The sequence below is a fragment of the Catharus ustulatus genome, chromosome 8, assembly GCF_009819885.2.
Source record: "Catharus ustulatus isolate bCatUst1 chromosome 8, bCatUst1.pri.v2, whole genome shotgun sequence".
Taxonomy (NCBI): domain Eukaryota; kingdom Metazoa; phylum Chordata; class Aves; order Passeriformes; family Turdidae; genus Catharus; species Catharus ustulatus.
The window spans coordinates 13,570,421-13,590,826 of NC_046228.1; the positions used below are offsets into that span (position 1 = coordinate 13,570,421).

The window sequence follows — 20,406 nt, forward strand, 5'->3', positions numbered from 1 at the left end:
AGGTCCTATGAGCTGTGTGATACAAATCCTGCAAATGCTCAACATCCCCAGTGCTACGGAGAACCAGCCAGCACAAATCAGACCAAGGCAGCTACAGCATCCAAAAGGCCCACGGGATACAGAACTGGAGGCAGAACAGCCACAGGAGGGTGCCAGAGCCCACAGTACACGACAGCAAAGTTTGCCGATCCATCCCAAACCCTACCATCCAGCTCTTTGGCAGCCAGTTTCCATGTGACAGGGAAAGTTGCTCCATCCCAGCATGTCCCGGGCAGGTGAGACATGCAAGTGCCATCCTGTTCACCCTGGTCGTGATGGTCATGCGGGACAGGGAATCTCCTGTCCCTTCCAGATCAGCACATGTTGGCCACCATAGTCACCGACCCTGCTCCTCCCTGGAAAGCTGAGCAGAAATTCAACACAAATCAAAATCAAGCCACAAGGCAGGGCTGTTGAGCTACCTTTACACAATTTTTCTTGCTAAAGACCCCACCTGCATCACATCCACCCACGGGTACCACTGCAGGGTGCATCCTGCCAGCCTCCTGCCCCACAACCCAGCCTATGGTTCTCCCAGACCTGCTCTCTGCTTAAGGAGGCCACCACCTGCCCCAACTGCAGACCCAGGTGAGCTCCATTCCCCACAGTGCCTCACTGTGGGCCAAAGCACATCATCTCCCTAAAAGTTACTTAGAGTCAGCCTGTGTCCCCAGAGCATCTGCTGGGCCCCCAAAGGAGACATGCTGCAGCTGCAGCAATGGCAAGGAGGAAGACTGTGGCCCCAGGCTCTTTCTCCAGCTCCAACACATGCTCCCCCCATGTGCTTTGAACCTGGCAAAGAGAGATACTGCTCGTACCTCCTAATGCTGAGCCTGCAGCAGGGACAGCCTAGCTTAGGGGATAAAGGGCAAATTCTGGGAGACTGAAGACCAACATTGTCCTGCACTTCCCTGCCCCACTGCCATACCTGTCTGCTGACTGCGCTGGGACGCCTCCAGCTTGGGACACCTCCAGCTCCGTGCCCCACTCCGTGCCCCACTCCATGTCCCACGCTCTGTGCCCCGCTCCGTGCCCCGCTCTGTGCCCCACTCTCCGTGCCCCACGCTCCGTGCCCCGCTCTCCGTGCCCCACTCTCCGTGCCCCTCTCTCCGTGCCCCGCTCTCCGTGCTCCGCTCCGTGCCCCGCTCCGTGCCCCACTCCGTGCCCCGCTCTCCGTGCCCCTCTCTCCGTGCCCCACTCTCCGTGCCCCTCTCTCCGTGCCCCGCTCTCCGTGCCCCTCTCTCCGTGCCCCACTCTCCGTGCCCCACTCTCCGTGCTCCGCGCCCCACTCTCCGTGCCCCACTCTCCGTGCCCCGCTCTCCGTGCCCCGCTCTCCGTGCCCCTCTCTCCGTGCCCCACTCTCCGTGCCCCTCTCTCCGTGTTTCGCTCCGTGCCCCACTCTCCGTGCCCCGCTCTCCGTGCCCCACTCTCCGTGCCCCGCTCCGTGCGGCCGCGGTGCCGCTGCCTGACGCTGAGAGGAGCCCCGGTACAGCGCAGCGGAGCGGCGGGAGGTGAGCCGGGGACACGGCTCGTTCAGACGGCTGTGGCAGCCGATGGCACACGGGAGACAGGAGGGGACACGTGTTGTTGTGTCGGAGCGTGGCCCTGCACGCGTGTGAGAAGATGCACGGGAACCGTAAAGGCCACGCGGCCACCGCGGACATGGGGCCACCCACGGTCCGCAGGCAGTCCCCTGGAGGCAGAAGAGACGGTGACAACACCACCGAGGACGGGGCACGACACATGTGCCCACACCAGAGCCATTGCTTCCTTTCCTACCCAGGTCCTCTCCTCCCGAGATGGCTTCCTGGCAGACACATCTTTCCTAAGCCACCGACTTCTGGGCTGGTACCTGCCCAGGGAGTGCAGGGAGCTGCCGGGGGAATTCACGCTGGTTCCTGGCCATGCAATATTCATTAGCACAGCCGCCAAGAGAAGGGAGGAAATAAAAGATAAACAGAAGGGGATGGGGGGAGAAGATATTATGCTTGCAGGCAGCTCAGCATGGCACTGACGAGCCCATGGAGTGGCTCAATCAAGGTCTTTATACCAGTCATCACAGTAGTACGTGGGTCCCCCTAGGTGTCCATGCAAAGCCTGATTCACTGTCATGGATGTCGTGGGCACGTAAACACTCCTAGAAGATGCAGCCAGGAAAGAGCAGTCCTTGCAGGCATATCCAGCATGGATAGGGATGCCCTGTGACATGTACATCACCAAGGGGCACCATGCTGGGTTGGTGGTCAGAGACTATTTCTGTTTGTGCCAGCCCTGGATAATGCCTGGGCTTCAAAGCATTTCAACTTGGGCTACACCCCTCAGGCACAACACCAGAGAAGGGCCCCAGCCCAGGGCCACCTTGGCCAGGGCATCTGAAGGCTCTCTGGAGTCATCCTGTGGCTGGCAGAAAGCAGATGCCAACACTTCTCTCAGGGAGGAAGTGCTGTCATGATGAAAGGCACATTTTCAGTAATGAGAAAGGGCAATCAGGGCAGGAAGGAGGAATACTTCCATTACCAAGAAAGGATAATCAGAGTGGGAAGGATGCAGGACATCCTGAGACCCTGTGCCAAACCTCAGCCTACCACTCAGGCCCACAGCAAGTGAACAAATGCTCTGCTCTTTCTCTAAGTAATTCAAACTCGCCTTTTATTTGGGATGGAGGTCATATACATCCCACCAATGCCAGACCCACAGTTGCTTGGCAGGGACAGAGCAGGTCCTGGATGGAGCACGACTCACCCCAGAGCCGGGACATGATGAGGGAGAAGGAGGTGGACATCCCAGCAGCAGGGATCACTTCAGGAACCATGAGTTTCTGGTTCCAGATACACCACATCTGGGTGGGTGGCCCCGTGGGATCCCACCACCTCTGCCACCAGCAGAGGAAGGCTTAGCCCAGCCAGCCCTGCGTGCTGCTGCTCTGCTCCTGCCTCCTCCCAGCCCGGGGAAACCGCAGCCTCCGGGTCTGGGGGAAGTGCTGAAAACGTGATGCCAGAGAAAATAAATAAGGCAGCTAATGAGGTGATTTGCATAGCTATTAGCAGTCAGGATTTGCAGCGGGTCTGACATGGGATGTGCTGTCACCGCTAAGCGCAGCCTGAGGGCTCTGCTGCGCTTGCAGAGGGAAACACAGAACACAGCCGCGCTGCACGGGCACACCGCAGGCACCCACCGCAGGCAGCCGTCACCCCAGCACTGGGGAGGCGAGGGGAGCAGCGGCAAACCCAGCAAGGGGGTGGAGGAAGGCTCGGAGCAGGGCACACGGTCTGGGAGGAGCTGAGTGCTCTAACCGTGAGCCCCTCCTGCCTCTGCCACACACCCTGCAGCTTGGCCTTGGGAGGCACAGATCCTACCTTGCCAAGGCTCAAAGAGCATCCATGAAAAGACAAGCTTGCAAAGGCCAAGGAAAAGCTTCCAGCAGCCGAGGCTTCCTTGCAGGGCAACACTGCATTGTCACAGCCAGCTGGCTCCATGTGCTTTCTTCACCCAGAGCTGGGATGCTCTGCAGCTCCCTGCACCCCCTACTTCTGCTTGCTCCCTTGTGAACCTGGCCTAAAACAAATCCCAGGACAAGAACAAACCCTTTCAAACCCCAATCTTTGCTGCCAGCAAACCCATCTCACTCTGACTCCCAGCAGAAGGTGCAGTTTTTGTGATGCAGGACTGTGCATGAGGCATAATGCCATCAACAGCTCTGCATCATAACTGCACCCATCCTTAGCTGTTCAGGTCAGGAGTCATTGAACCGCAGCAGGCAGGAGGGCACTGGTCATCCTGGTACAGTCAGGAATGCAGGGGCAACACACCTGCAACCTGTGACACTGTTGGATCCCCAAGCTGCTGTGCCCAGTAAATTGTGACAGAGAGAAATGGCATGCAGGGCCACTCTCCCCGGGGCTGCCAGGGCATGTCTGGCTTTGATCACAAATGTGCAACGACAGCTCAGCTCATTCTCAGCTGGTGGATCTTGCTAAAAAATGCATGTGACGTGATCTGTCTGCTCCAGAAGGTGCTGCCAGGGAAAGAACCCAGCCCAACGCTGTGCGCTGGTCCTGCAGCACCCACCTGCCAGCAGCTGGCAGGCAGCAGGTGATGGGGCAGCAGCCTGGCTCTGTGGCACCACACTGATGGCAGAGACAAGCAGAAAGACCCAATGTATGGGTGGCTGGACAGACAAATAGACACAAACTCTACCACTAACCTGGGTGGAGCGTGTCAGGCCAAGAGGACAGTCACAGCCCCACAGGGTGCACCCTGGCACGTCCATCACCCCCAGAATGTCCGTGATGGCCCCAGACATCCAGATTACACTGAGACACTGAATGCTCCCAAGCTGGTTTTTTTTTGTCAGTTCTGCTAAATATTTTAGGTATTTACACAGAAAAGCTCTCTGTGCTCGGCGGCATGTCAGCCCCCTTGGCATCACACAGGCGGCCACTGACACACCCCCGCCTGCCAGGGTATGAATAATTCATGGACCCCATGAGCAGGATAGAAGCGACGGGTAGGAGGGGACAAAGTTGGGGGAACAGCTTCATCAACCCCCACCCCAGCTCCTGGAGTGCACCCCGAGCATCTCCATGTCCTGCAATAGGAGGGCACAGAACTGCACCAACAGCTGCAGGGTAACAGGAGCACAAGGAAGGGAAAAGAGTCAGGAGCTGAACCCAGCGCTGGTTATGGGGCTGACATATTGAGACAGCAGCTGTAAGCAAGTAGAACTATAACCTGTCTGGACCATCTAGGAGCATTTCAGAGCTTGTTGTGTCTAAAAAGCACAGCAATGTTGGGGGCACCCAGGATATACCAGGCAGTGAGGCAGCACAGCACCCAGGAGCTCCAAAGAGCATTTCCCAAGTGTGCACTTTGCTGTATGGGGGTGCACAGCTCACAATGGGGGACAACACAGACACAGCATCTCCTTATCCAAAACCAGCATCTTTTTGCCCCTCAGATGCCCACCTTGCTCTATGCCCATGGCACCCCATGAAGATCAGCAGGGATTTCCATCCCCAGCCCTGTTCCAGCACCCACTCCAATCATCACCAGGATCTCCTGAATTGAGAAGCTGGAAAAAATCGCAGCCTGGTGACAAGTGATGCCAGCCCTGCTCCCAAGAGAGATGCATCTCTCCAGCCTTGCCATCCTCACCACCCCTCACCAAGCCACAGTGACAGTGACAGATTAATGAGCTCCATGCAATCACACAAAGGTTGGGCTCCAGTAAATGGGAGGTGGCACCAGGCTCATTTCCTTGTAATCAGCACTCACTTGGCCACCAACAGATCTGTCTCGGCAGGGTGACAGGAGGAAGCACAGTGGGAACAGGCTGGGACACGACCTCGACTCCCACGTGTTCAGGCAGCCCAGGGCTGCCTGTGAGGCAGGGAAAGGGACACCCTCTGTCACCCAGGCGGGTGCTGCCACGCTGAGTGACACGGGCTGTTAGCACCACCGCTTATCCAGGGGCTCCTGCACACACTGGCTGCACAGCTGGGAGAGGGAGATAAGACGCCCGGAGGGGAAAAATGCTTCCAATGGCAGGAATCTCCCCCCAAATGGACTTGGCTTGAAGGCACCGAGAATGTTTGCTGCTATTAATAACTCCAGAACTGTAATGATGTTCGTGCCCTCAGCTCAGGGAGACACAGCAATAAGGCAGGGAGGGACAGCAAAGTGATGCTGGAGATGGGGCTGAGGTCCTGACCCATGGCTCCTCACCAAGCCCATGGAGTCCCCATGCCATCAACACCCTGGCATCGGCCTGAAGGCCTAGGATAGATGGCTGGGTGGATCTGGGGCACACACAGGTCAGTGCTGCCCTTCCAACAGTCCACAGCCCACCTGTGCCCTTCTCCAGCCTCAAGCCAAGGCACTGCCCATCCCCATGGCTGGGCTAATGGCCCCCATGCCAGCACTGACCCTCTCTCGACTTGTACCCCAAATGGTGGCTCACCCACTCTGCTGTGCTCTCTGTCCTGTGGGGCAGCAGGGCTGCCCACTCAGCATCTCCAGGGCACCCACTCAGCTGACTGCCAGCCCAGGGGGCCTCTAGAAACTGTCTTTTTAAAATGACATTTTGGTGACAGGAAAGCTATTTTCGGTTGTTTCAGAGACCGTGTTTCCATTGCAGTTTGCCTCCGCTGCAGGGAGGGATGCTCTCCCAGGAGCTGCCATAGTCAGCAACTTTGTGTTGGGCTGTGGTGCCCAGCACTAGCTCAGCACCACTGGGTCACCCTTATCCCCCTCTGCCTGCCCACTGTGCCTGGACCCACTGCGCTTGGGAGCACATGGGAAGCACACGGGGGCCTTGCTCCTACCTAAGACCTTCTCACACTAGCAAGTTTTCTTCTACACACCTTAATGAGACAATCCCAAAATTTGGCACACAGACCTGAACAGCCCCCCCGCCCCCTGGAGCTGCCAAGCGCTCTTGACAGGAATAAATGTGCTTGGCAATTATGGAGGGGGAGCACAGCCTCCCAGTGCAAGACCTGCTGAGAGATTCAGAAATAAGTATGTTAATAATCAAATATCCATCCTGTGTCTGAGCTCACGGGAGGACTTTCAAGTCTAATTAGTGGAAGATTTGTACCATTGCTGCCAGGGCTCGAGGGACAATTTGCCGTGGTTCCCACAAAATAAGAGGTTCTGTTATAATTAGCCAGCAGCATCCTGTCTGCAAGGATTACCTCCAGACCTCCCCCGCATTCCAGGCTGGGGGCAGGCAGGACTAAGGTAAGCCAAGATGAGAGATAGCCCCGGGCTTTGATCTGTGCAAATCGAGTCTGGAGCTGCAAATCCAGGGCAGGCAGGAGTTCAGGCTGTGAGGATGGGCAGCACACCAGGAGGAGAGCCACCCTGAGCCTGCAGGTCATCCCACACTTCCACATCTGTACACAACACTTAATCATCACAGAATTCCTCTCCCCACAACATCCTGCCAGATGAAGACCTAGAGTACCTCTAAAGCTGCTCCATCTCCAAGTTTCCAAGCCAGGATCCCAAGAGCCAGGGCTGTTCACAGTGGGAGGCATTTCCTAGTCTACCCCAGTCAGGCATGTTGCACATCTCATCCCAAATCCACCACAGCAGAATGAGCAGTGTCCAGGGGAGTACTCCTACCAGCCCAGACCATGTGTTTTTAAACAGGGCCATTTCCTGCTCCTGAGGATGTCATAGCAGACTCCATTTCCACTGCTACAGCAGCTTGTGGGCTGGATGTGATGGGGAGAAAGGAGCACCCAGAGCAGAAAGACACAGGAGCAGTACCTGGAGATGCACCACTGACAGTGCCCAAACTGGGACCAGCCTCCCAGGGAAGGTACAAAGGCAGAGAGACAGCAGAGGGATGAGGGAAGGATGGACACGGAGCAGAGGGAGCCATGCCTGCACTGAGGACCAACAGCACAACTGAGCAGGGAGTGGGACCCATGCATCCGGTCTCATAGGAGGATAGCCTAGCAGATACTCTGCCAGAGATCACTGACCTGGCAGCAGCTGCCAGGGACACTCATTAGCACCAACTAATTGTGGGCAGAAGTAGCTAGCCTGGCAGCAGGCACCCTGCTCACACACTCTTCCCAACCTGGTAGCAGACAAGGCTCCAAACTGAGGGGAGAATTACAGGTGAGGTGTCAGTGGTCACATCCACGGCTCAGGCTTGTGCCAGAGATCCTGTGCCCATTAACAACAAAATCAGCACCTCATCCCTCCCAAGGGCACGCAGGTACCCCATGTTCAGCCATGCTGCCCAGGCCAGGGCACAGCCATCCCCATCCTGTTCCTCTGCCAGCCCCAGGAGACCTCCTCAGTGCCACTGGGTTGTTCATCCTAGCAAACAAGGGGTTACCAGCCCCTCACTTCTCCACAGTTCTTTAATTAAGCAGGGATAAAAGAGAAGATGTATTATCCAGAGAGTGACAGTGGGTTGTAATTACAGCAGGGCAGGCTGAGAAAACAAACAGTTCTGAGGGAGGCACAGGATGCTGCAGGGCTGGGGGGACACCACAATCCCTGGGAACCCATCTCCCAGTCCCGGCACTGTGGTCCAGGACAGAGGTGGGACTCTTGAGTCTGTGAGGGATGGAGGAGGAGAAAAGGCACCTTTGCCTCCATGGGTGTGGTCCCAAAAGAGCCTCTCCCTCCAGCTTACACTGCACTGGGGTGGCCACGATCCCATGCTGGGGGATGACCAGTCCCAAGGAACAGCAGCTTTTCAGTGAGTCACTTGGAAATACTAAACACCATCTCCTTCTTCCCCTTTCTGCATCAGGGCTGCCCCCTGCACTGAAGGACTTGCTGCCCAGCTGAGCCAAGGGCATGAAGTCCCAGCGGGACATGGCACCCCAAAGGAGCTCTGCCTGCTCCTTCGCCCCATCCCCCTAGCCAGGCACTTTGCCCTTCTGCTGGGTTACTCCAGGCTTGGTTTGAACTTGTGCCTGGTGTCTCATGCAAAGCACAAACAGGTGCAACCCGCAGCATGGCCACACTGCAAACAAGCAGCTCACAGCCTTGTCCCCACTCAGCCACCAGCAGCTCTCCCTGAGGAGGGGACAAAATTCACTCCCATGTTCCCTTTTGGAGGGTAGCGTGGGTGCCATCACAGTGGCAGGTGGGACACATCAGGGTGGCTCAATCTTGAGGGGTGCACTGCACTTGCTGCCATCAGAACCTGTGCAGCCCCCAGCCTCAGCCACATCCTTCCTTTCATTAAATCCTCCTGCCCTCAGCCCAATCCTCTTACGCTCTCCCTCTCCCATTACAGCATCTTTAAATTAATGCCTGGCCAAGCGTGGGATAGAAGGAAATTAACCCTGAGGAGAGGGAGTAGTCTCCACAATGACTCCCTCCACCTAAAGCTCCTTGCCCTTCTCCCACTTGACACCAGATCTACCACCATCACAGCAAGCATCACTTTGCTGGTGGGGTGGCAAGTGCCCCCTCCAGACAGCCCTCTACTTGGGAGGCTGCAAGGTCTCCAGGAGAGACAGCCAGCTGTGCTTGGGTTTACACCAAAAACAGCCAGCTGGGATCTCACTGGAACAGTTCCAGAGCTGCCTGCACCCTTGCTGGGACACTTTGGGGTCCCCAGTTCAGGAGCAAGAAGTGAGAAGGGATTTGGGAAGCACTTGTGACTCTCACAGCTTGGGGAGCTCAGAGGAGCTGGAGTGGGTAGGAGGCAGAGATGTGGCCAAAACAAAGGGTGCTACAATACACACCCTGATCATTGTGGGGGACACTTCTTGCCTGTGTCACTGTGGGAGAGTTGGAACACGTCTCTTTCGGAGGATCTGTGTGAGGGTGAGCAGACACCAAAGCCATGACAAACAGGTCCATCCCTCCAGGCTGGGATTCAGGCAAGACTTGATGGCTTTTGGAAAAATGCCTCAGGGATCCGATCCCATTGCTGCCAGCATGGTGCAGCAGTGGGACCAGCAGGATCCCATCAAGCTGCCCTCTCCCAGGGCAGTGGTGGCCAGAGCCAGGAATTGCTTGCCAGAGCAGCGCTCCTGCTGATCCTCTCCGTTATGCAACAAATTATTCCACTTGCATTAATGACTTTGCGGCAAAGGGGGAAATGACATGAATGATTCCTGGTGCCTGGGAGTGACTCACTTTGCACGATGGAGGGGAAGCAAGCAGGGAGGGCGGGCTCCAGGGGAAATTTGTCTGGGTCAGCATGAGCAGCAGAGGGCTGGGGATGGGCTCAGAAGATCAACTGCTAGAAGCAGAGTGAGGAGGAAAGAAAGAGCTGTTTAGAGGCAGATCCCACCACTCAGGAGAGCACTGAGATGTCTCCAAGAGATGCTGGGATCAGTCATAACCACAGCATATTGTAGCATCTGTTACTGTGCTGCCAAAGCCCCACACCCCTTTTCCACCTGTGCTGTGGCCCCAGAACCTTGCACCAGCAGCTGTCCCACCCTGCTCCAAAACGGACCTGTCACATGGGCTGCAGTACAGAGCCTGGGATCTGACCCAGTCCCTCCTCCCTCACCTCTGGAGACTTCACTAAATCACACCATTAAAAATTAATGTGTATTCCCTCCTGGAATAAATCAGGAGCTGTCAAGGGCCAGTGCTGCCAGCCACCTCCTGGGGACACCAGAGACACGTGGAGACACACCGGGGACTTCAACAACCCACCGCCAAGTAGCCCCAGGGGGGCCCTTGCAGTGACAGAGGGCTGGGTGGATTATTGCCTTTAAACCCATCCAGGGGCTTTCTGTAAGCAATGCAATTTTAAAAAATTCAATCTAGGAAGAAGCGATTAACCAAAGGGGCCAGGAGCAATGGCTTGCCTGTCTAATCTCATTAGTGAGCAGGCTGGTTCCCATCTCACCCCACCACAGCTGCATGGGCTGCAGTAACCGGTGAAAGCAGATGGATGGCTCTTCCCTGGCTCCTGTCCTGGCTCCTGATGGGTCTGAGAGTTTTCTGGTGCCTCCCTGCATCCCACAGGGCTTCATCCCACATGTGAGTCAAGGAAACCCCTCTTCCTTGTGACTCTCATCCTGGCCAGACCATCACCAATGATACTCCATCCCTAAAAAGCACTTTTTGTGTCCAAATACGTGGTTGGACACCATGTAATGGGAAAAGGACAGGTGAAAGATTTGTTGCATCCCTGCTCTGCTGCTGGGGTCAGTGCCTGAAGCCAGGAGCAGGGTCCCACTTTCTGCCCCACAGAGGCTCAGTGACAGGGTCATGCCAGTCTCTCATGGTAGCATCTTGCCAAGAAGCCTGCCTCTGCTTCAGACTGTTGAGTCCCTTCCCAGCAGGAACTGCCATGGGATATGTCTCACGGGGACAACAGGACAGACCAGCGTGTCCAATCCCATCCAGTTCTCAAGTCTCTGATTTGTGCCACCACCCACCTGCTGAATTAGTCACTCCATCATTGTCCCCTGACCTGCTCCCTGGAGAGGGACTGCAGGTGAAGCTGTCCATCTCCACTGCCAGCCCCTTGGGGCTCTGAGTATTCCCTGCCACACCTCCCTCCCATCCAGGACAAAGCCACTTGCCTGTTCCAGGTACAGCCCAGGGCTAAGGGAGGCATGGATTAGGTTTGTCTGCACACAGAGATGTGCAGTGCCCCCACTTGCACAGGGCACAACCCCTAAAACACTCACTGTGGATGAAGCTGGCACAGGAATTGGATGATCATGCATGCTCAGAGTGGGGCTCCTGCTTGTATGTCCTGCACACCTCAGGGTTTCAAGGCTCCCCTGTCAAGGTGGAGTGAGCAGGAGCAGCATGGATGGGATATTGACCTTCTTGCCCAGAGCTCCCAGCAGAAATACCAACACCAGCCTGGGGCTGGAAGAGGTGCCCGCTTCCTAAACAGAAGGGATCTCCAGTGCTTCCTGCCAAAATGGGGCTGGAGTCATGTGGAACCTGGTGGAGCTGAGCCTTTGGGGCTGGACTTGCCCTGTCTGGATCACAGAGGAAACATTCAAGGAAGCCCAGGTTCAGAGGCAGTGAAGGTGGCAGCCCTCCACTTCCCCATCTCTGTCAATTCCTGTTGAAGGCAGCAGTATTTTGTCCCCAGGTCCCCTCCTGCAGGGCTCCATCTCCAAACAAGCTAATTACTATCACTGCTCCCCAGGGGCTGCACCACCCGTTTTCATTTAAAGAGGAAAATAAATTTACTTAAAAGCCAGAAGCAGCCAGAGCCACAGCAGCTCAGGGACAGGAGGACCGCAGTAAGAGCCTCCCGCCCAGCACAGCCTGGCTGCCACACAACATCTGCAGAGCCCTCGGTGGGGTATCGCTGGGAGTGGGGTCACTTGTCCCCTGTATCCTGCCACTCACCCCCATGGCATGGCATGCACCCAGCCCCAGCTGCCAGCAGAGCACTCTGGCACGGACAGAACATGACCCCTGCAGCCATGCAGAGTCCCTGCTCTGTGGAAAGGGGCTCCTCTGCCCCGTTGCTCGCATGGAAGTCACTTGCAACAACCCCAGCAGTTCACTTGCTTGGCAATAACCACCCTGAGTTCTACAGTGCTAGTGAAGGGCTGTGATCCTCCACCTCAAGCCAGAGCCCCTCACCATGGCACCAGACCACCCCAGCTCAGCCCCCCTGGCAAGGGACAAAAGGGAGATTCATTTCACTAAAGGCTCATTTATCTGCGGCATGATTAGAGAGCAGGGCTGGGATCCATCCTGGCGGCAGGAGAGCGATTTGCTAGCAGATGGATTTATCATTTCCCAAGCACAGCAATTTGGCTTAAACAAAACCAAACCACTTCCCCTAATGAAAACATCACTAATGAGGAGTGAGGCAGAGGCAGCTCCATGAATGGGGTCTCTCCAGTCCTTCAGGGCTGGCATGACCCACTGATGTCGGGGCTGGTAATGCACAAGGCTCAGGTCCAGCTGAGACATATGGACCTAATATAGCTGGAAGAAACCAGAGTTTGCTCCAGGGACCAAACCTCTGCATGTCCTGGCTCCCAAAGCTCTGAGCGCAACTGGTCCCAGCACACCACACAGTCGAGATATCTTATCCAGTTGTCACATGGCCAACAGTGAGGAAAAGCTCTATGCCCAGACACAGAGATGGTGAAAGCGCCTGTGCATGGCCAGTCCTATGCAGCAGGAGCTCTACCCCTTGACCAAAGTTGTGACAATCCATTAACTATGCATCAGCATCTGTAGAGATCAGCCATTTAACCGATCCAACCAAATCCACAAACTTCTGTCAATTAATCCTGAGCCATCAACTCCCTATGGACTCCAACCTGCCTTTGCTTGCAGGGATGCAGCAGCAGCTGCCAAAACCTCAGCTCCAGCCTTTCCACCTGCAAAATTCAACCTGCCCATGAGCAGTGGTACCCAGAAGCATCACTCACATGTCCTTGCCCCATGTGTGGCTAAGAGCAGCATCCCTTACATCAGGGACCCTCAGGATCTCAGCAATGCCACAACACCCCATGAGAGAGAAGTCATCAGCATCAGAGGACTGCAGACAAGCCAGGACAGCAAAGAGGGAAGAGGAAGTGGGTACAGATGCCAGAAGGGGGGAGACAGCAGACAGAGATGAGGCAGAGTCAGGCAACAGTCCCATCACCCCAGGAAGGTGCAGCAGCCATTGAGGGCAAGGCGCTTTGGCACAGAGATGACCCACGGGAGCCTAACCCTGGCACACGAGGGGACACCCTTCCCTACAGTACCCCACCCTGACACAGGGCCTCCTGGGAGCTCGGGGGTCAGTGTGGCTTCCAGCCCAGCCTCACTGCCAGGCTGCAGGAGCAGAAGTGGCAAGCAGAGGGAGGTTGCATGGGGCAGCAGCAGGAGGGAAGGCAGGTTAGCGGGGGAGCAGGGGGATGGGCAACACACAGTTCCCACGGGTCAGACACCCAGGGGAAGGACGCTGGTGGATGTCACCCCTCCTGGGGGCTGCTGCTAGGAGGAGGGGACGACTCATGCCTGACAGTGACCAGAGGGATGCGGGTAGCTGGCCCTGCCAGACCCATGAGAACAGGGCTGTGCACTCAGGGCTGTTCTCGAGGAAGCAACTGGGAAAGACAAGGATCTTTATTCTGGGTGAGTGAGCTGGCCTTGGGCACCAAGTCTCCACGCCAGTCCTCCTCCTTGGGATCTATCCAGCACACAGGCACAGCACACAACCTGCCATGCACAATTGCAGCCAGGCTCCTGGCCAGCCTGCTCATGCCCTTGCTCCCACCCAATGACCCTGTCACTCCATCTTCCAGCTGCAGATCCCAGTGCTTCCCCCTACACACACTATTATTTGGGACAGGCTAGCACTGACACCTCCTCCACACTCTGGGAAATAAATTATCCCCCGTGCAGATGGAAGTCCTACGCTATGGCAAGCTGGTGGAGATGTTCCCCCCACCTGGCTGATCACAGGCTGTGAGCAGACACGATGAAGCTGCCGGGTTCGCCGGCAGCAGAACAAGCCCCTGGCACAGCCCTAGATCTGCCCATCACCTGGGACCCTCCGGTGGCATTGCCACAGCTCTTCCGCTTTATCCCATGCAGGGACTGGAACTCTGCTCCCACTGTCCTCCCACCAACCCGACTGGCCACTTCTCCCTCTGATGTGTCTGTGGGGGACAGGTTGGCCCCACCTCTCCTTTCTTACTGCCACGGGGAGATACACCTCTGACACAGCCTCCCTCGAGGTAGGGAGGAGAGCTCAGCCAAATGCTGCGCTGCCGCTATGCTGCTGTCTAAGGCTTTCATCTCACAGGGTGGGCTGCTAAAAGTGCTAAGAGTTGGGGAGTCCCCATCCATCAGCTGTGCCTCTGGAGACAGGAGGATCCCAAAGCTCTGCAGATGATCTCTATAGCAATTGCTCAACCCTGCAAATGCTGCGGCTGCCTTTGGGGTGGAGCAAAACGGTTGCTCGACTCCCCAGATCATGACAACTGGAAGAAAAAAAGCAGGGGTGAAAAAACAAGGGTGAAAAGTGAGCCTCCTAACCCTTTTTTGGGGACCCTGGAGATGAATCCCTTATTTTTCCAAAAGGCAGTTAGGGGCTTTACCCACCCCAGACAGCTGAGATAGTGACCCCGTGCTGGCACATGCTGTCCCACTCACGGGGTACAGCATGGCTGGGACAGGTTTGTCGATGGGGTAAGACAAGTCCCCGGACACCCACCCTTGCTCCAGATCTGGAGCTAAGGCAGCCCTGATGCCCACACATCCCTGTGGAGCATCAGGCAGGAGGGAAACCCTCCTCCAAGCTCACTCACCTCTCAGAAAGCCAGCATTCAGGGCCAGGGATGCGGGAACTGCACTCCTTGGGACAAAGTGTCTCTGGATTCTCATTTCTTCTGGATGGAGAGCCATGGCCAGACCAGTCCTGAGACACTGGCTCTGCGCTCTGCTTGCACACTAATCGCTCATGCCATTAGAGGCTGGAGGAATAATGTAATTTATGGATGGCTTTTATTTCTCGCTAGCGTCATCTAAATATCCCAGAAATGGACCAGTTTAATTTCCTGGTGTTGTAACCTAAACGTTTCTCTCCTTAACACCCAGGTGAGTGCCCAGCTGCAGGCTCAGCAGGCAGGGCTGCTTCCTGCCCTTGCCCCATGCCACAAATCAGGGCCAGCACAGGCAGGGTCCACCCCGGCTGGCCCCAGCACAGCCTGCCTGCACTCCCCCGGCACAGGGAGCGCTGCAGCTCTCCCCACTGCTCACACGCAGGCAGCTCTCATTCACTCGGGCCTCTCACACACACATCCACGTGCCCACAGAGCCGGGGCAGCTGGGCATCGCTGGAGGCACCGCAGGGAGTGTGGATTCTCACTGCACCCTCATTTTTGACAGCTTTTTAAATTTATGAATGAGTGGGCATTGTGGAGTGTTTCTACCCTGAGTGTGGCTGGGGGTCCTGCTTCCAGTTTAGCCCCTCTCCCCCTGGAAGTGGGGTTGCTAACGCTTCTCTGGGCATGCACAGGTGGGGATCACATTGCTCTCACCCCTGATTTCAGGCAGTGATGGGGAGGCAGCAGGACTGACTGCTGTCCCTGCACACACCAGCCGTCACTGCAGCTGCTATGGGGCTGTCGTCTTGCCTGACACCAAATCATCTCTTGGTTAACAGCTCTTGCATGGCAGATGTCCTCTAAACTCTGACACATCCTGATGGATGGGGGTCTCCAAAGCTGCAGGAACACCCTGAACAGCTCCTGCTTGACCCCAAGCAAAGCTGAGCTACCAAACAGCAGGTGCCAGTGGCAACCCTCCCATCTGCAGATAGAGACTAAGCCCACACAGGCACTGCCAGCTTCACCCCAGGGCTTTGCTACAGCCCTATGAAGGTCCCAGTTCCTCACCACATCTCCAGGATATTAGGAGAGCCAAGACCAGGTTAGAAGGTATGGAGTCAAGCTAGTAAACCCTCCCAAGAGTTAAGCTTGCATCCCCTCTCCTACCTGCATCACTTCCACACTTTCTGGGAGAGACAACTTTCCCTCCATGGTGGGGGTTCAGCTTCAGTGCGTTCAGCCAGCGCAGGGGAAATCACTGCCACTGGGACCAGCTCCCTCTCCTCCGTGGGGCTACTGCAGGCTCTGCCCTAGCAGTTCACTGACTTGACAACGATGGGAAATGAGTGACATGCCCTACAGGGCCTGTTTCTCACCCTGGGAAATGGGGTAGATATTTCCAGCCTTATTCCCCAAAGGCTTCCCCAAAGCCCCATCCCTGCAGGCAGGGACTTGCATGGTGGCACAGCTCCACGCATTCAGGTTCTTGCTGCACAGCTGGCTCAGAGGTAAGCCCAGGCATAAAAGGTCTCAGTCTTGGAGAGACTCAAATTTATTTTTAACTTTGATTTGATTTAAATCCATATGGACATTTTAAAGTTACCGGAGAAACCAAAAGTTGTGGGTGGGCTCCAAGTTCCTACACAGCTCAAAAATATCTTCCCTGCAGCACGTTTGGGCAGACAGTAAGCAGCATTTCCCATGTGTGGGGCTGTTCAGGAAAGCAGAGCAGAGGTCCTGCTCTGCTATCACCACCACCTATTTGAAATTCTAGAGCAAATCCTGAAATCCACCCCAGACTTCGGCAGGAAAAGCATCACTGAGACTCAGGGAAGACGCCTGGGAACAACCAACAGTGCCTGCAGCACAAGGACACCGAACCCCACCGGCTACGGAAAGGCTCAGCTCCATCGTGGGTCCCAGGAGGCAGGTAGGAACTGCTGCCCCATTTCACAGCTGCTGCGACAGAGGCCCTGAAAGGAGACAGGATTTGGCCTGTGGAGAGCACGTGGGGAAGGAGGGGTGTTGCCAGCTCCAGCCCAGCTGCTTCCCTATCGGACAGTGGAAGATGAGGTGTGACGGATGAACGGATGCTGTGGGATGTGGGATGCTCGGCAATTCCCTGAGGGGGCAGAGGATGAAGGGGAATACAACAGGTCACAAATGGGTCGTGTTAATCCTCCCTGTCGCACAGCTATCCCATCCAGAGGCAGGACGTCTCAAGGGATGCTCTAGGGGACATTGGGTGATGGGTGAAGACACCAGGCACCGTGGTGCTGCTGGGGTTTTCTGAGCGGAGTGCGCCTGTCCTCCCTGGGGAACCTACTGCCGGGCTGCTGCTGTGCCACCCCAGGGTGCAGCGGGGGCTCAAGGCATGGCAGAGAGATCCCAGCGCCAGACTCTGGTGTCCCGAGGGGCTTGGATGTAACAGAGAGGGAATGTGAACTTGGGGGGCGGCCAAAAGCGATCCAAGCGTTCAACGCCCCGTCCAGGGTCCAGGGCCTTTTCTTTGACTCGGGACAATCTCTGCACGCTGGGATCAGCCCTATCGCTCCCAGACCATCCTCCCCCCGGGGGTCGGGACTGTCCCCCTGCTCCAGCGCCGGGGTCGCGGCCGTTCCCCCTGTCCCCGAGCAGGGCGTGCGGCGAAGCGGAGCGGGCAGGGAGCGGGGCTCAGCGGGGCTGGAAGCGGGTGCCCGGGACCGCCCCGCGCCGTGCTCCGAGCGGCTGCTGCACCTTCCCCGGCGGCGGCACTCACCCGTCAGCTGGTCGTAGGAGCCGTCCAGGTCGCGGGAGTCGGACAGGCTCTCCTTCCTGCCCTTGCTCCGCATCTTCCCGCCCCGCCGAGCGGCGGGGGGAACGGCGACGGGGCGCACGGGCTGCGCCGGCGGGCAGGGGCTGCCCGCGGCCGCCGCCTCCCCCCGCCCCGCCGCCCGCGCCGCTCAGCGCGCCAGTGGCAAGGGGCCGGCGGTGCCGGGAGCTCGGCTCGGCTCGGCACGGCTCGGCACGGCAGCAGGAGCGCGCAGCCGCCCCGGTCCCCGCCGCCGCCGGGGCTGGGCACGGCCGCCCCCTCCCTCTCGTCCTTCCCCGCCTCTTCCCGGGAACCGCCAGCCCGGCCCCGCCGCCGCGGGGAAACTGAGGCACGGGCGGGGGGCGGAGAGCGGGGACGCTCCCGGGAAGAGGAGGAAAGAGCTGCTCCGGACTGCGCCGAGGTGCGGTCTCCGGCGGTTCGGGAGAGCCCCGGGCATCAGGCACCGCGCAGGGACGGAGAAGGGGACAGAGATGGAGAAGGCGTGGGGCAGGAGGGGCGCAGAGCCCCGCAGCCCGCGGCGGGGGAGCGAGGGTTCCCCGAGCCCTGCGTGCCAGTGCCCATGCCGGGCTGCGCCTGGGACCTGCCCGGTCCCGCGGGGCTGTTACATCTCCGCCTGGGGGGAAAAGCTGGATGAGAAATCGGTGCGAGACGGAGGGCACGGGCAGGGGTCAAGAGACGCAGGAGAAGTGTGGGAAGGGCGGCCAGGTCCCCCTGCCTGCAGCTAGGCACAGAAACGGGTCCCACCGCCGTCCCCACCCCGAGCATGGCTTCCCATGCAGGGTTGGAGTCTTTAGCAGGATTTTACCCCATCTCCTACAGCCCTAGGGAAAGGGTGAAGCAGCAGCATACTTGGGGAGGCTTCAGAGGCTCGGTGCTGCCAAGAGAGGAGCTCACAGCCCACCGGTACATCTGGCACTGGGAACTTGACGTCCCGCTGCTGCCCTTGGTTATTTGTTGCCATCTGTGCACGATGTCATCCCCGGGGGATGCAGACTGTGCTGGAGTCCCCTCCATGGACAAAGCCAGGGACTTTATTCATGCTACTGCCTAAGTACTGACTGCACCATGACAGGGGTCCTGGGCACATCTCAGGAGCTGTCAAGCTCCCATCGCTTCCCAGCGCTCCTCCCTTTATTTTCTCACCCATGCAGAGAGAGAGGAGAGCAGGGGCTGCGGGAGGAGGCAAAGCATCCCTCCCGATCCCTGTGCCAGCCCGGCACACAGGAGCCGCAGGGCAGAAGGGAATCCAGATCAGCAAGGAGGGAGGGCCATGCTCACGAGGCAGCGTGTTGTCAGCGTGCTTTGGTGTCAAGCCATGAAAGAAGCCGCCTTAGCGAGGCAGTGATGCTTAGCAACTGCCTGGATCTAAAAATAAGAGCCATTTAGCAAGGAAAACGCAGTGGAGAAATGCTTGGAGAACTAAACACATTCCCCCAGCCCTCCCTGTGGCCCGGCCAATGCACGGAGCCTGCTTGCTGACTGGCTGGAGGGGAACTCCCGGGACAGCTCCGGCAGTGCCCCCTCTGCTCAGCCTGACAAGCAAAGCTGGAGTCTGGCCAGCCCATAGACCCCCTGCACTTGTGGGCTTGTCCATCCTGCTGCTCCCTGGCCTCCTCAACCTCCCCCCTCCAACCTTTCCACCACGTGCTTGGCCACGTTTTCTTGGCTGCCCTTGGGGAGCAGCAGTGTCCCAGGGAAGTACATTGGGAGCACTTTTTGATCCATGCCCAAGCTCATCCAGCAATTTCACCTTCATTGGGGTCCATTCTGCTACAGATGTGGCAAGCCCAGCAGAGCTGCACAGGGAAGTTTTCACCTTCTGCCATCCCTGGTCCATTGGGAGGCAAACATGGCTATTTTTATCCTAGCTAAGTGCTCCTATTCCGGCAGGCAAGCAAGAGATGCTTTGCCAGGCTGGGGAGAGGGGGGAAGCTGGTGGGTACCACAAGGTAGGATGGCAGCAGCCCCAGGCCCAGGCTGACTTATCCCACCCTCCCCACAGTGTAGAAAAAGGGGAACACAACTCACTTGATTGCTGGTTACAGCTCCTTTCCTTAGCAGACATGAGGGCTGGGCATTCTGCCAGGATTCACAGCCTCTGAGCCTTTCTCTGCTTGGGAAAAATACAACGTCCTCCCCTAAGTGTTCTGGGCACTGGGACCTGGGGGTCTGCAGGTTGCCAGGGTAGGAGAGGCAGGAATGGGGCTGGTCTCTGCCCTCTTGTCCAGACCCAGACAGGTGCCCTGCTGTGGGTGCACTGGGTGCAGAGATGCCCCAGTGAACATGTCTGGACAGGGACAGGCATGGCTGCAAAGTCACCCCAGAACACTGAGCATCCCTTGCCATACGTCTCAATCTCACTGGGATGTGCAGCAGATGCAAAGAGACTGGGCCAGGCTGAGGAAAATCACCTAAGCAGTGTCTGAGGGTTTAATCAAAGCGTGCCTTGTGCAGCCTGGCTGCTGCTGGCCACATTCACCTCAAAAGCAATCAGCAGGTTCAGGATGGGCAGGAGCCAGCTGCAGGCAGGGCTGGTAGTCTGCACTGCAGAAGATGTCACTGTATTAACTATTTCCAGAGGACAGAACGAGCTCTGTCAGCTCCTGAGAATCCAGATCCCAGTTACAAGGGGTAACTGGGAGGAAGGGCATGCTCTAGATCACCAGCACACGGCACAAGCTCCACAGGCACAGCTAACCATGAAACCCATACTCTAAAGCCCAGGGAAGCGCGGAGGGCAGGCAGGTGGATGGATCGAGCCTGCTGGGGCAGGCAGGGGTCTTGTGGATGCACTCAGGT

The 20,406-nt window shown here is 57.3% G+C and overlaps 1 protein-coding gene across 5 annotated transcripts in view; it reads right to left on the bottom strand.

Annotated features, from left to right (window-relative positions):
- KCNIP2 (potassium voltage-gated channel interacting protein 2) overlaps window positions 1–17,683 on the bottom strand; it is a 43,213-nt gene extending 25,530 nt beyond the window's left edge. For 2 of the 5 annotated variants that reach the window (XM_033066780.1, XM_033066775.1), the window contains exon 1: window positions 17,554–17,683. In XM_033066780.1, the coding sequence (XP_032922671.1) occupies window positions 17,554–17,626 (73 nt within the window). In that variant the 5' untranslated portion in view covers window positions 17,627–17,683. Of the gene's footprint in view, window positions 1–14,774; window positions 14,910–17,553 lie in introns of those variants that run through there. The other 3 variants (XM_033066779.1, XM_033066781.1, XM_033066777.2) reach the window with 3 other exon arrangements.
- Window positions 17,684–20,406: the final 2,723 nt, after the last annotated feature.